This window comes from Sminthopsis crassicaudata, chromosome 1 (assembly GCF_048593235.1).
Source record: "Sminthopsis crassicaudata isolate SCR6 chromosome 1, ASM4859323v1, whole genome shotgun sequence".
NCBI lineage: Eukaryota > Metazoa > Chordata > Mammalia > Dasyuromorphia > Dasyuridae > Sminthopsis > Sminthopsis crassicaudata.
This window is the reverse complement of record NC_133617.1, coordinates 5,387,138-5,403,557: the sequence shown is the minus strand read 5'-3', so window position 1 is coordinate 5,403,557 and position 16,420 is coordinate 5,387,138. Positions and strand designations below refer to the sequence as shown.

At 43.3% G+C, this 16,420-nt stretch overlaps 1 protein-coding gene across 1 annotated transcript; it reads right to left on the bottom strand.

Moving 5' to 3' along the window:
* Positions 1 to 6,162: 6,162 nt before the first annotated feature.
* LOC141551635 (transcription elongation factor A protein 1-like) lies at positions 6,163 to 6,922 on the bottom strand. The gene is made up of 2 exons (XM_074283479.1): positions 6,678 to 6,922; positions 6,163 to 6,640 (listed from the first exon to the last, which is right to left on the bottom strand). Exons 1-2 carry the CDS (start codon positions 6,920 to 6,922, stop codon positions 6,163 to 6,165), a joined length of 723 nt encoding a protein of 240 aa, XP_074139580.1.
* Between the last annotated feature and the right edge of the window lie 9,498 nt (positions 6,923 to 16,420).

The window sequence follows — 16,420 nt, the reverse complement described above, 5'->3', positions numbered from 1 at the left end:
TATTCTATTATTCTATTTTATTATATGTTATTTCATCATTGTATAAGAAATCATATGATATATGATATATTATGTTATATAAAATTATATTGTTATATAATATTATATGTTATAATATATTATTATATGATATATTGCCATTCTGTAAGAAATGATCGTGGATCACAGCATAGCATTTTCATTCTTTTTGTGGTTGCATGCTAGCATTTTATTTTCCTATCATCCTATGACATGTTATATTATATTGCAATATATTGTATTATACTGTTAAGTTATAAGTTATGTTATATTATGTTACATTATATTACATGACATTATTTTGTTTTATTTTGTATTCTATTATTCTATTTTATTAAATGTAATATCATCATTGTATAAGAAATTCTATGATAGATTATATATTATGTTATATAAAATTATTGTTAAATATCATATAATATATGTTATATCCTATTATTATATGATATTGTCATTCTGTAAGAAATGATCGTGGATCACAGCATAGCATTTTCTTTCTTTTTGTGGTTGCATGGTGGCATTTTATTTTCTTTCTCAGTTTGGTTGGTTTTGATTTGATTTCTTTTGGGCAGTGAGATGATTTAATGCATATGTGTGCATATCTTGGATTTAACATCCATTTCACAATATGTTTCATATATATTGCTTAACTGGTCATATGTGGAGGGAGTGAGGGGAAAGGGAAGAAATTGAAACACAAGGTTTTGCAAGGGTTCGTGTGGCAAAATTGTCTGTGCATAGAGGCATTGTGGGCCTCCTATCCACCAGACCAAAGCATAACACTGACAGGCAGGACCATTAAGAGAAAAGGGATTCTTTTTCTCCTAGATGGTCCTCTCCTCTGGGCAGAACATAATTAGACAAGGCGGATTGAGTCCGACCTTGCCCATCTGCTCTACTGTCCATTGCACTGGGTAAGCCCTCCTCACTCTCCCTCATCCCCTGCAGTTGGAGTCCAAAGGAATGCTTCTTTGCTGACTGCCCTTAACATGTGTGAGTGTCTCCTTGTGTCTGTGAGTGGGTGGGTTTGAGTGGGTGTGCATCTGGGCAGGGCTGCATGGCAGCATGTGTCTGTGTGTGCTTCTGTGAGCTTCTCAATGTTCTAGGTCTCCAAGGGGCTGCTCATTCCAAGAAGAGGGAATCCCAGGAAAAGTCTGGGATGAGGAAAGAGGGGTCCTGGCCACTGTCATTCTTGGGAGACAAAGGTGTCTTCTCCAAAATTCTTGGATCCTGGGGCGAATCTTCCAAGACTGTCTCTGTGAGAGACGTCCAGATTTCCTGTTGCAGACTTTGGGCTTCTTGGGCTCCAGGGGCAGGACGCATTGGCTGGGAGGGCCCAGAGGGGAGACAGTCGCTCCTGGTCCCCTGGGAGTTTTCTGAGAGGCAGCCGGGTGCCTCCAGTACGGAGAAGAGAGCCTCCTCGGGACTGGGCTCATGAGGCATGGCAAGTGTAGAAGTGGGGGGCCCCATGGCCACATCTTCCAAGCTTGGCAGACTGCTGCTGTGGCTGCTGCTGGGAGGGGAGTAAAAGAAAGAATGCAAGGATGGCTGGGGCTGCTGGGGGGCACTGAAGAGGACAGGGATCCCGCTGCTGTTTTCCAGGATAGGAGCCTCTTGCACACCCAGCAGGTGGCCAGGGCCCTCAGAAGCTGCTTGTGAGAAGGTGGAGGGGCTGCACGCTGCAGCTGTAAGAAGCGGGTCCTGGGCTTCTCCATCGGACCACCCTGAACCCGTTGCCTGGCTGCCTGCAGGAGCAGGAGATAAACGTCTCCTCTTGGGAGCTCCCTCAGCCAGGGCTGCCTCTTCCAGCTCTATTTGGCTCAGAAGGAGCCAGATTTGCTCTTCAACACTTGGCTCTCCGTGGGCTCCAGGGACAGGGTGCAGAGGTAGAGATGGGCGGCTGTCCCCACCGCTGTCCTGGGAGGGTTCTGCCGGCAATGTGGGCTCCTGCAGGAGGTCGAGCAGACCCTCTAGACCGAAGCCATAAGACGCGGCAAGTGGAGCAGTGGAGGTCTGCAGGCTGCTGGGAGTGCAGTCCAAGCCCCAGTGCAGGGGCTGCTGGGGCTGCTGCATGGCCCAGCAGGCCGCGGGGATCGCGCTGTTCCCCCCCTGCACAGCGGCCTCTTCTGTTCCCAGCAAGCCGCCAGGGCGCTCAGCAGCTGCTGCTGGGGAGGCTTTGGCGCTGGCTTCTGGAGCCGGCAGCCGCTGGGCCTGGGCTGCTCGCTGGGGCCTCGCTGAGGACATGGCGGGGCTGCCTGAAGGCCCAGGAGACAGACGCCTCTTCTTGGGGGCCCTTTCCCCCGGGGCTGCAGCTTCCGAGTCCGTCAGGGTGCCGCCAGGCCAGATTTCCCGGTCCCGGGCCTGGCGCTCTTGGGGCACTGGCCGTTGGCCGGCGGGGTCCGGAGCCGCCTCTGAGGAGGGGGCGGCGGCGGCTGGTCCCGGCGGCTGCCCGGCGCTCAAGGCTCCTGCCGAGGGCGCGTCTGTGCGGAAGGCCCTGGCATAGGGATTGTGCTCGATTTTGAGGCGGATGAGCTCCCGGTTGCGATAAGCAGTCACGGCAATGAACTGGGTCTCGGGGAAGCTGAAGACGTGGCTCCGGGAGGGGGCGCCCGGCGCTCCCTGGTCTCCACAGGCGACTTCTTCCACGTGGAGCCGGGGCCGGTACCGGTGCTGAGACCGGAGCCGGAGGGCGCGCGGCGCGCTCCCGCCAGCGGGCTCCTCGTTGCTGAGCTTGAGCATTTTAAAGGCGATCTCGCGCCCCATCCAGTGCGCGCCCGTTTTGGGGGAGTCTGGGTGCGCATACACCTGTTTCCCGGGAACGTGGCTCTCTTCGACTCCACCCGGAGCCCACCCGGCCTCCTCATAGCGCCAGTGATGCTGGTCGACGCGCACCATGTCCACAGAGACGCGGTAGCGGGCCCGGGGGTCCATGCCCCGGATGTGGTAAGCCAGGAAGGGGAACATGGCCCGGCCCGGCCTGCTGAGGCGCATTTCGTTCTGCTGCCGATGGAACGTGAGCCACAGGGAATGGTTGCAGAGGACGACCTGGAGCGTTCCGGAGCAAGCGGCGCCGCAGTTCTCCAGGGGAGGCTGCTGGTGCCCCGCCGCCGAGGGCTGCTTTGGCGAGGAGGGATGGGCCCAGACAGGAGAAGGGCCGGGATCCGCGCCCTGCGGGGCGTCGGGAGCACAGCCCATGGGGGCTGGTTCTCAGCTCCGACGCCTTCCCTGTGGGGCCCCCGGGAGGGGCGGTCCTGCCCGGCGGCACTGGGGCCTGGGGCCTTCTTGGCAAAGGGCATGGCCGCCTGAGGGCCTAGAGGGGCTGCGGGAGTGAGCATCGCTGCTGGACTGGCCACGTCCTCCTTAGGGCCGGTCTGTAGTGTTCTCTTGTCCGTCAATTAAAATCCTTCTCTGGGAGGAGGTTTCTTTTCTTGAAATCCTTTTCTCCCCGAGCAGGCTTCTTCTGGAGCCTCCAGCCAGAGCAGAGCTTGAATCTGGAATCCTCTTCTTCCTCAATCCTGGCTCTGAATCTCCTCGAGCTTCCCTGAAGTTCTCCTGGGGAGTCTTGTCATTAACCCACTCCAGACTGCTTCCTTACCAACTGCCTTCTCCTTTTATCCTCCCAGAGAATGGGATTGTGCGTACTCCCAGGGGCCTGTGGGAACTCCTACAACCAATGAGCTTGCTCCTTTTAAAGGGCTAAACTCCTTTTCAAAAGTCTAAACGTGTAAACTCCTTTTCAAGGTGTGAACTAAAGATGTGAACCCTGAGCTAGAGAATTGTTAAGGACTGACTTAGCTCCTACTAAGGACCTAACATATCCCCTTTTCTTTTCATTTAGAGCATAGGGTGATCATGACTGAAACCTAAATCCATCAATATGGGAGGTATTACCTATAATTACAGAAATTACATGAAGGCATAGTATTATGACACATGCTAGAAGTGATGTAACAAATAACATGATGAAATAATCATCAATTGAGAATTTATAAATGTCCATAAGCCCATTGTCCATTAGTTCATGTGCCAGAAATCCAATAAATTCCTGCAAGTTTTAAAATCCTACAATAGTCTCATCTTTTTCTTTCATCTAAAATTACTAAAGCCACTTGGATGAAATTGTAGGTATGAAGTGTATCTTTGGAAATTAAGTTTGGTTTGGAATTGTAGTGTTCACTTAATTCCTCTCCCTATTAATTCCCATTCCTCTAGATCCAGTTCTTTTTCCAGAGAAAAACAAGGACATATGACCTGCACAGTTTTTAAAAGTTCAGTGATCTCCTAAAATCACAAGCTTTTCATAACCTTGTCAATTCTCTCTAAACAGTTTCCTTGAACAGAAACAGAAGACTGTTTTCTAAAAATGGGCCCCATTGTGCTGAAATTCTAATTGAGCTCTTTAAGAAAGTTTCCTTGTTACTCATGCTGATTTCTGGGTCAGTTCCTCAGATCTCCCAGGCGATCAGTCAGTCAATAAGCATTTGTTATGTACTTAGTACCTGCCAGAGACATTGCCAAGAATTACCCCACCACTTATCTACACTCAAACATTCAAGAGTGTTAATAATGGAGGGGGTAATTGATGTAAAAAGGAGGTGTTTGTGATACATATCAGGCTGCCTGAGCTCTGGACCCTATAATCTAATCTTAGAATGAGTCTCTTTGAAGTTCATGAGTTCTATGGAACTTGTTGCTAGCTTCTGATCTGCTCCCCACTCCTGCAGGTGGCTGTACAAAAATTATCTGCAGGTTCTGGCCCTGTTGTTTGGTGTGGAGTAGATCTACAGAGACCCTCGGCTGTTCCCTAACATTACCCAGTTGTTTCACATCTACAACATCTACTATAAGGATTCCAGGACATTGGAGAGCTCCCTGCAGTGGCTGTCAGGTCAGGGCCTGACCTCCACTCCAAATTTTAGCTGTGAGAGGCAGGACAAGGTAATAGCTATTATTGGAGGAGCCATGTCTGCTCTTTCTGTCCAGATAGGGACACTACTGGAGCTCTACAGATTCCCACAGATAAGAGTCTGTGACAACTTGTACCCCCTTTTTTAAAGGAAACATGTCCAAAATCAAACAAGATAAAGGGAAGAAACCATACTTTTATTTTGTGCTGACTATGTGCTATATGTGTTCTAAGAGCTTTAAAATACAGCATTTGACCTTTAGAAGTATGTTGGGAGGTAAGTGCCGTTATTATTCTTCCTTTCACTGTTCAAAAGATTGTAGCTAAGAGAAATTAATTGACTTGCCCAAAATCACACAGAAAACAAGATTAAGGATTTTTGAAGTTTAAATTTAAATTTTTTTAATTTAAATTTAAAATTTGAATTTAAAATCTGCTACCAAACAAAGAAAAAAGACAATTGATCACTTTTAACAACAATTTATTTAAAATCAATTTCCCCCATGGAAGATCTATTAAGAGCACCAATTTAGAGTTAAGAAGTACAAGAATTGCAATTGGTCACAGCTAGTCACAGATGCAAAAGGATATCTAATCACTAAGGCTTATTAACAGTCCTAATGATCAATGGGAGAGACTCATTGAAAATGGTATCTACAAACTAGATCAGCTGTCCAAATAGGATTTCTTTACCACACTACATTTGGCAATCCCAAAATTACACTAATCTTTCTTCTCCTTTAATAAAGTAGGAACATGTCAGTACAGAAACAAATGCAAATTCCACTTTCACATGAACAGAGTTTTTGTGTATGTTTCAGATTAAAAAAAAAAAAAAGTTAAAGTTCATTTCCCATTTGGAAGAAAAAGAAATGTTACCAACAGTTGAAATTGATAAAACTTTAATGTTGACTTCGTTATCAAAATGGGAAAAAAAAGGATTAAACATACACCATACACTATCTGACCTAACACTGACTCTCTAAGAATGTTTTCAAGAGAATACAAAAACAAAAACAATAACTAACCCCGAGGATTTTTTCTGCTTTACAAAATCTCAGTTGCAGGGAAACTAGATTCTTGACTTAGTTTTTAAAGCTAATTCAAAATCTTCCTTTGTAAGTGTCCAGGTATCTGGCGAATTTCTTCTTCTAAACCAACTTCCATCTATTTCCACATTCGTTACAGAAAACATATGTTGTCATAGGTTCATAAGGACTTAGGGTGTGAAACTGGGTCTAGGTACCGTTCTTCTTGGTACATTTGCCACATCGAAATAGGTCCGTTTGGGTCCCACCCGTCCGGGCCATTTGATGTATTCTAATAGCTTCTTTGGTCAGGTTTCTGCGCATCTCTTTAAGTTCCTCACTAGCCATTTCGACTGCAGTCATTCTAGCAAAGGAATCTGGAGGTATGTTCCCACACAGTACGTTTTTCCTTAAGTTTGGCTTCTTTGCATCCTTGAGATTTGCTGTTCTCCTTCGTAGCCTGTTTTGATACTTCATGTCCCTGCTCCATAACTCCTGATATACAGCTTCCTCAATCTGAGCGCCCAGTTCTTCTACATCGGCGCCAATAGCGAAGTAGTCACCTCCAGTTCTGAGGGCTGCAGCAAGCAACTCTCGGCACTTGATTGGAACCGAACCTGAAGTGCTTGGTGCCCGGGGGAAAGCTTTAATGAAGGAATCAGAAGCCTTTGTCTCTTCCTTTGCTTTGCTCCTGCAGCTCCTTTCTCGTTTTGCCTCAGGCCTGCATTGGGAAGAGTGAGCAGGTCCCTTTTTTGCTTGCTTCAGTCTTGGAGGGCCCAGAGACCGACTTCTTCCAGCGTGAGACCAGAGACTTGGCTAATGATGTGACTTCTTCATCTGTGCTCTGCTTGCGCACAGTATTTACCGATATTCCAATTTTTGTGGACCTCAATAATTCCAGAGTCATGGGAACGTCTTGAAGTTCCTTTAGTAAATCCAGTGCCCCCGCCGCGTTCTTGTTTTGCACCATCTTATCTATCTTCTTGGCTGTGGGAAGGATCTCCACCTCCATGGCTCGGGTGCTTTTCCAACCCCACTCTCGCCCACACCCCGAGGAGATGGGACACGGGACAAGCGGGAGCAAGAGGGTGATGTCAAAAGAGAAAGCGTGGGAGAGGTGCAGCAGTCCCAGAATGTCAAGAAGAGACACCCACGGAGAACCAAGGCCCAGGGCCCTCTCAGCCACAAATAAAGACCGGGCTTGGGGACTGCTCCTCTCAGGCGCGGGGGACTGCTCCTCCCAGGCACAGACAGCGGATGGAGCGGGCTGGACTTTGGAGAAGTATACTTGAAGGTACTGTCTTCTTGCTTCCCTTCCTGGAAAGGGACTGAGGTTGCTGCCCCCAGCCTGCATGTCTTTCTCTAGAATCAACCATACTGGTGATGTCTTCTCTCTGGGAAGGCCCACTAGACTGTGAGGTAAAGGGTAGAGGGCATCAGGAGTTGCCCTCAATTTTGATAAACAATGGAAGGGTTTTGTGGGTATTATGGGATTTGATTGGGATCAGTTAAAGGGCAAAAGGAAAGTCAACATAGATGAATCCTGATTTGGAAGTAGCCCCAAAACATTTCTTTCATTTTATTATTCTTTTGAATTTATGGGCTAACATGGTATCAAGAAAGGATAGTTGCTCGTGAATCTGTCAGTCATTTATGCATACCTTGCTAATCATGGAAAATAAATAAATCACAAGTCATCATTTGTTGGAATACACTGGAGTCACCTGACAGTGGCTGCTGGAATACATCTCTTGTGACAGGATGATACAAGGAGACTGAGAGGCAGTTGTTCTGTGACCTCTCTGACTGAGAGGCCACTGCATTGTCTGACCTCTTAAATACTCTATTACAATTTAATCCATTCATCATACTGAGTATAAGCCTATCATTATATCACCAGGAAACCATTATATGTCATAAGATTCATTCAATCATACTGAACTAGAGAACTGTTTATCACCATGCTAAACTAGATACCCATCTTCTTCTGAATGTTAACTCCTTTTGTAAGAATCTTTGTTTCAAGTACACTTCTCCAGAGTTCTGGCCTATTCCAATCATCTTGTGTTCTATATCCTTCCCAGCCACTTTTCCTGTGGCCTAGAGTAGGCTCCTGTTTTGGGAAACTAGACACACAGTCCTCCGCTTAAACAGAGACAGAAAGAGAGACATAGAGGGCCACCAAGAGAGGCAGAGAGAGACCCTGAGAGGGAGGGAGGAAAGAAGAGTGGAAATCTGGGAACACTAAGCACCACCTTCTCAGCTGCCAGAGTCTGAGGCTTACTGATTGCCATTGTTTCATTTGCTCTTCAAAGCAAGCTTCTGAGGCAGGGGCTACTTTCCCGGCACTGGCCAGATGAGGAAAGTGAGGTGCACGGCAGTTAAGAGGTCAGTCAAGGCTGGGTCCTCCCTGAATGCATTGTCTTTTTTGCCAAGCTCTGAAATCTCCGTGGAGTTGGGGCCTGGCACGTGGGACAGGAGTTACTCAAAAATCCTACCTTCCCCCCCCTCAGGATAGTTTTCCCTTGGTTGCCAGTGCCACCTGCTGTCCCAGTGTAGTATGTGGAAGTGACACAGATGGCAAAGCTCATCCCTAGCCCGAATGAAACCAAGAATAGGCGAAAGAGAAACACGAACAAAGCCAGGAGAGTTTTTGCAAGGACATTTTATTGAAGTGTAGCACAATTTCTGCTAGCATTCCCCCACCCGTGCCCCCTCCCCTGCCCTCCCAGAGGCATCTCAGATAAACAATGGCTTTTTCTGGCAAGCAAAGCAAAGCCTGAAAGGGGAAGGGGAAAGTCCGAAAATGTGGCTCCGCTCTCAAGGCAACTCGCAAAAGCCCATCGCCAAGGCCTTTGCCCTTCTGCCAAGTTCCCGGGCAGGGCCGCCTTCCCTTCTGCCTTGTGCGGGCACGACGGTTTTCCTCAGCATCTTGCCCCCTGCCCTTGGAGGTCTGTCAGCCTCTAGAATCCGTGCGTTCATTGGCAGGCTGGGCAATGCCCCAGGCCTCGGGAAGTGGAGCCCGGCCTTCCCCAGCTCCGGCCAAGGTCCGGATCGGAAGAGCAGCTGGGCCACAGCTCCAGCTCCTCCCGTACAGCCCCGAGGCAAGGCCTCCCGTGGCACCTCTGGCGCTCGGCTGCGAGCTCGGGACGTCGAAAGGCCGATTCCAAATCTTGCCATTGTGCTGGGACGAACCGCGGGGAGCAAGGAGGCGCAAGGGCCCCTCCCTACGAAAGCCCTTCAGCGGCCCTGCTTTGTACTTGACCGGATCCTGCCGCGGCCTCCCCGTCTTCGAGTTCCGAGCCGGGGAAGAACGCTCGCGGATCTCGGCCTTCGGGTCTCCCTTCCCACTCCCGCTGCCCTCCCAGCTCCCTCGGCTCCGCACCTAGGTGGCCGCTGTGTCTCCGCATCCTGCGCCTCCTGTGAAGGCGGCAGCCACCAGGGGCATTCTCCGTTCTTGCCCTTGGCCTGGGAAAGAGAAAAAGGGGGGATGAAGCAGGTGAGCAGACTTACAGGCTGAGATCTCAAGAGGGGAACAAACCCCCGGGGCGACCATCGTCTTTTCCAAGCAAATGAAGGCCACGTCCCTGGGGATCCTGGGCAATGACTTCCCCAAAGTTGAAAAAGAGCCTACCCATTGAACCCTTCCCTCCCTCCCCGAAACTTCCCCGGCTTTGGAGGCCTCCTCCAGTTCTCCCGCCGCTCCCCCCATACTCACCACTGCAGACAATGGAGACAGCCTCGCTATGATCACCGTAGCTGTGATTGGCCGGCCGGATCTCCCCAAAATGGGGACCTCCCCTGGCCTACCGTGCTGGCCTACAAGACATAGCTCCTCCTGATTCTCCTTTACTTTTCTGAAGTTAATGAGAGGGGCAAGATGTGCTGATTGGAGTCCTACTCCCTCCCCTTACATCGTGATTTCTTTTGATGGATATTTTCATGTGGAAATTGAAAGAGCCCTAGATACCATTAATGTATGGGCTAAGAACAAAACACAGAACCCTAAGAGATTTAGGAAGAAATTTTAAATTGTCCAAAAGAAGGAGAACTTAAATAGATGCTGTTCCCTTTGAAGCCCCTGGAATTGTATGTAATAAGGATTTCCAATGCACGAGCAATGAAACCGTCATTCGGTTGGTTGAAATAATGAGTTTTTAAATAATCCACAAAGACAAACAATATTTTTTGCATGGATTAATAAAAACGTACTTCCCCCAAAACTGGAAATTACACTTGGAAATTCCAGTCAAATTTGGAGTCCTCACAAGTTTTCTAGGATTGTCAGGAGCTGAAATTTTAAACTATGCATTAAAATAACACGGTTCTTTATCAAAATGGGCTAGATTTAGGGGGGAAATCGAATAATGATTTTTCCTTTGAATAAGTAATTCCTGATTTTACTCTGACAAGAAAGGTAGGAGGGAATGTGGGAGGAAATCTAGCAATAAAGAATAAAGGAAAGAAGGAAGCATTAATTAAGCAAAAAGTAATAGTTACCAGTGCCTTCCATTGTGCTAAGCATTCAACGGTATTAACGTATTTGATGGAAAAACAAAAAAAACAAACAAAACTTTGGAGGTAGACTTCAAAACTATACCAGAGAAAGGCAGAAAACAGTCATGGGAATGCCCCAGGGTCACAGAACTGGCTAATGTCTCACATCCTGAAGAATGCTTTCTTAATCTCAGTGAAGTAAGTGGCAGCAAACCTCCAGAGTGTAAAACTGACATACCTAAATTGGGTTAAATAAAACTTGTAAACTCTGTTTCAGGATAGTCTTTCCTTGACTCTTAGTCCTACTCTCATTCTCCATGTGAGAATGGTCAACTGGTCTCAACATGGGATCACAATCATGTAAGTAAAAGCTATATGCACAAATGAAGGAAATGTTAATATGGTATCAATAATTTGGAATTACTTCCAAATTAACATGGATTGACTGCCTATTTAGCATACTGTCAGAAATACTGCTGAAGCAGTAACCTCAGAGAATAATATTTGAAAAAATAGATTTCAATGAAATGCTTTTTCCTAATTTTGCTCATATAGTTCCTGACTCTCCTTTGGTAGACATATTCCCAAATATTTTATACCATTGACCATTATTTGGAATGGAATTTCTCTTTGTATCTCTTGCTGTTGGATTGTGTTGGTAATGTATAAAAATGCTGAGGATTTATGTGGATTCATTTTGTATCCTGCAACTTTGCTAAAACTCTGAATTATTTCTAATCCCTCTTTCTTCTTAAAGGCTTAAAGGAGTAGGCAATACTCCAGGGCTGGGCTCTCTTTCAAACTCTGCCTTCCTAACAATGAGTTCTGCCAGCAGTTTGAAAATGAAATGCTCTGCAATCTTATAAAGAGGCATCTGCAAATGGCACACAGATAAGGGAGACAACCAAAAAGTGAATGAAGACAAAAGAGATGAAAAAAGTAGAAGGGAAATATAGATAGCAAGTGAAGGGGCAGATAGGCAAGAAAGCAAGCAAACTGAAATGGAGACAGAAAAAAGCAAAACTAAATGGAGACAGAAAGGACTACACTTTCTTCTCAGCAGTTCATGGAACCTATACAAAAACTGACCATATATTAGGACATAAAAACCTCAAAATCAAAAGCAATAAGGCAGAAATAGTAAATGCATCCTTTGGAGACCACGATGCAATCAAAATTACATTCAATAAAAAGCCAGGGGAAAATAGAACAAAAAATAATGGGAAACGAAATCATCTCATACCAAAGAATGATTGGGTGAAACAGCAAATCATAGACATAATTAATAACTTCACCCAAGAAAATGACAATAATGAGACATCGTTCCAAAATGTATGGGGTACAGCCAAAGCAGTAATAAGGGGAAATTTTATATCTCTACAGGCCTACCTGCATCAAACAGAGAAAGAGAAGGTAAATGAATTGGGCTTACAACTAAAAATGCTAGAAAAGGAACAAATTTAAAACCCCCAGACAAACACAAAACTTCAAATTCTAAAAATAAAAGGAGAGATTAATAAAGTGGAAAGTTAAAAAAAAACTATTGAATTAATTAATAAACCTGAGTTGGTTCTATGAGAAAACCAACAAAATAGACAAACCCTTAGGAAATCTGATGAAAAAAGGAAAGAGGAAATACAAATTGTGAGTCTTAAAAATGAAAAGGGAGAATTCGCCAATAATGAAGAGGAAATTATAACAATAATTAGGAGTTACTTTGCCCAATTTTCTGCCAATAAATTCGATAACTTAAATGAAATGGCAGAATACCTTCAAAAATACAACTTGCCCAGATTAACAGAGGAAGAAGTAAATAGTCATAATAGTCCTATTTCAGAAAAAAGAAATAGAACAAGCTATTAACAGCTCTCAGAAAAATCCCCAGGAACAGATGGATTTACATGTGAATTCCACCAAACATTTAAAGAACAATTAACTCCAACACTATATAAACTATTTGAAAAAATAGGGATTGAAGGAGTCCTGCCAAATTCCTTTTATGACACAGACATGGTACTGATCCCTAAACCAGGGAGGTTGAAAACAGAGAAAGAAAATTAGAGACCAATCTCCCTAATGAATATTGATGCTAAAATCTTAAATAAAATATTAGCCAAAAGACTACAGAAAATCCTCCCTAGTATAATACACGATGACCAAGTGGGACTTATACCAGGAATGCAGGGCTGGTTCAATATTAGGAAAAATATTAGCATAATTGACTATATCAATAATCAAATTAACAAAAACCATATGATCATCTTGATAGATGCAGAAAAAACATTTGATAAAATCCAACATCCATTCCTACTAAAAACACTTGAGAGTATAGGAATAAATGGACTGATCCTCAAAATAATCAGGAGCATATATTTAAAACCGGCAGTAAACAGCATAAGTAATGGTGATAAACTGGAACCTTTCCCAGTAAGATCAGGAGTGAAACAAGGTTGCCCACTATCACCATTGCTATTCAATATTGTATTAGAAACTCTAGCCTCGGCAATAAGAGTTGAGAAAGAGATTAAAGCAATTAGAGTAAGTAATGAAGAAAGCAAACTATCACTCTTTGCAAATGATATGATGGTATCCTTAGAGAACCCCAAAGATTTGGCTAAAAAGCTATTAGAAATAATTCATAACTTTAGCAAAGTGGCAGGATACAAAATAAATCCACAAAAATCTTCAGCATTTTTATGCATTACAAATGTATACATATATGTATATGTTTTATCCCCTAGAGACCTTGCTCTAGTTCTTCTCACAGCTACCATACCAAGAAGACATTTAAAGTCAGTAATTCTTAAAAAGGAAAATGCTAAAATTTCTGTTGCCTTGAAGATGCCTGGTTTGAAGGAGTTCTCCCCTTTTCAGAATGGAGTAAAAAGAGGAGCTTAAAGGGGAAAGAAAGGCGGAGAAAAAAAGACACAACACTGGGATGTGCCTTTTACTTTCAAGGAGATATCATTTTTATCATTGTGAATGACCTTCAGGTCGTGTACCACTGAATGCTTGAACAAGAGAGACAAAGACACAGATGCAGAGAGGTAGACAGAAAATGGCATCTTAGAGACAGAAAGAGAGATGAGAGGCATCTCCATTTCCCATATTAAGTAGTAAATATATGTGTGAACTAGAGAACAATCATTTTGTCCATTCCACTGATTTAATACCTTGTTTCAAGTATACTTCTTCAGAGTTCTGGCCCCCGACAGGTAGGAAGTTTTTCTCTTCTCTTAGGCTAAAATCTTTTTTAGGATTTTTATTGTTTCTAATTCAGTCCCCTGAGATCAAACAGAATGATTCCAATCCATCCTCTTCTATTACCTGATAGCTTTCATATCTGTCCTGTTTATTTTCTTCTCCAGACTAAATATCTCTATCTCCTTCAACCTTCTTCTTTTATGGTCTCAGGACCTTTCATCATCCTGCTTGCCCTACTTTAGACATTGTTAAATTTTTTTAATCTTCTTCTTAGGAATTTTAACTGATTATTGTATAATTTTACTTTTAAAATTTTAAAAATTAAGAAATACTCCAGTATGTTTCAATGATTCATAGATTAATTTAGTCCATATACTTTAATTGCTTTATTTTAAAGAACAGGCAATCAAGGTTTAGAGAGAATAAATCATTTGCCCCAGATATATAGGTATCTCGTAAACCAAAGAGCAGTTGAAATAAAAAAAAATCTAAATGCATTGCTCTTGGCCACAAGATGCCATAATACCAAATTTGGACTTTTTCACATTCTACAAGTATCCTGGGAATAGTAGTGACCAGGATGAAAAGTGACAGTGATTATTGGAACTCACTACTCACCAAGGAGCACTGAGGAAGGAGAGCATCAAGACTCTTAAATGCCCAGGAAGAAAAGTTACAGAATAACTAAAGAAAATTTTTCAAATGGAAAAATTTACATATTTCTAGTAATTGGAAACACTGTTACACCTTTTGGGATATGGGTTCTCTAAACTTTACATTAGACTCTATTTATACAGATAAGAGTCTATGCCAAAGACATTTGAGGCAGTGATATATGTGCCAAATATTAATATTCTTTCACTTGAACAAAAACATTTTCCATAAAGTTAATTTCCCTGGCTATTTGATATCCATGATAATATGGAGACACACTCATGGGGAATCATGAACAATAGAACTCTAAATTATATCTCTGTTATATCTCTCAAATGCTCTGGTTATACTTACAGACTTGGAATATTCCTTTCTCTCTTCTTTCAATTTTAGAATCACCTTCTACTCCTTTGAGATTCACAATAACCAAATAATTTTCTCAACCAAAATTAATTGTCCTTCTTTACTACTCACCAAAGCATTAACCTTCCTCAATTAATTTCATTTTTACCATCTTTTTCCTTTTCCCAATTATTATTCTAGTTCAAAAATACTCAGGTAAAGGTCGAGCAGATATTCCTAGCCCATTTCCCTGCAAAGATGAACTCCATAAATTTGATACATTGCACATATTTTCATGTATCTACATAGTATTGACTGGGTTTAATACATTACTTCTTTTTTCTCTTTTTCCATTAAAATATCAGTGATTTTATGAAAAATGCTTAAGAAATATCAAAGGCGCTTAAGAATTTCTGAAAGAAATTCTAAAGATGCAAAAACTCAAAAAGATTTTTAAAATCTATGTTCAAGATAAAGATAGCAAGCTAAATGTATCTCACTTCTTTTAATCTGTCCTCAGAGGAAATGATATTCCATTTTCTAACACTGAATATGTTACTGATATATCCTCAACACCAGTTTCCTCATTGATAACATGAAGGTATTGGAATAAGATCAGCAGTGACCTTGCTTCCATCAGGAGATCTATGATCAATAATCATTCACATCACCACACACAGAATTTTCCCTCATTTCTTCATGTTCTTCTGATAGGATCACACTCCCCACTCAGCAAGATACTTTGATTCTGGCATGAAATAAGGGGCAGCTTGGTGGCACAATGGCATGAAACAAGTATGGCACAGTAGCACATTTCAGCCTAAGTTTGGAATACCTCTTCTTAAAAACCACCTGACTGATCTCAGCAATGTTTGGAAATTTGTGTCACCACATTGTTCACACTTCACACTATTCATGCACTAAAATCACAAGATGGTTAGATGAAAAATGGACTGTTCTGTGACATGTGTGCATGTATACACATAGACCTGGATCTACATCGAGATATACTTTGTTTGGGCCATTTCCCATATTTATAATGTTCTTCCCCATTGACCTTTGCCTCACAGAGACCTCGCATTCATTGAAGACTCTGTTCACATATCATTCTGAAGATGAAATCTCTACCCACACATGTATATTTATTTTCTACTGAGCCTGTATATATTTATTCTGCATAAACACTTCCCAATTATCTGTTGTCTAACATGAGGGAATGGAAGCTCTTTGTTATCCCTCCCAAATTCTTTCAATTTTCAAATTCAAATCGTTATTTCTTTGAATTCCTAGTAAAGAACTTAAAGTCTTGTCAATGTTTAAGATTGAGTGTGCATCGGGCATGACCAGTGACCCTCTCATCCATAGTGCAAATGTGTATTCATCTTTTTTCCATCTGCATAGAATAAAAATTTGCAATATTACTTTTACTGAGCTAAAGAGCTAATTATGCACTGCACAGGGCTTTTACTCAGGATTCTGAACCATGCACTGCCCAGGTCAAAGCTCTCTCCTCTCTGGACTTTCTTCTATCCTGCTTAACTGTTTTAACTTCAGAGCCCTTAAGTCATAGCCTTCTATCCTTGATTTTTTCTTTGTGCCCTCTGGAAGTCCTATTCTGGCATTAACAGACTTTTATTAAGAGAGAGTGATGCCTTATCCTCCAAAGTCATCAGTTCCCCATTGTGTGTGGCATGAAGCTCATGGGCAGAATTCTCTGTTTGGGTTCAGCCCCTGTGATCACTGGGACTGTGAATCCCTGATGGTAGCAGGA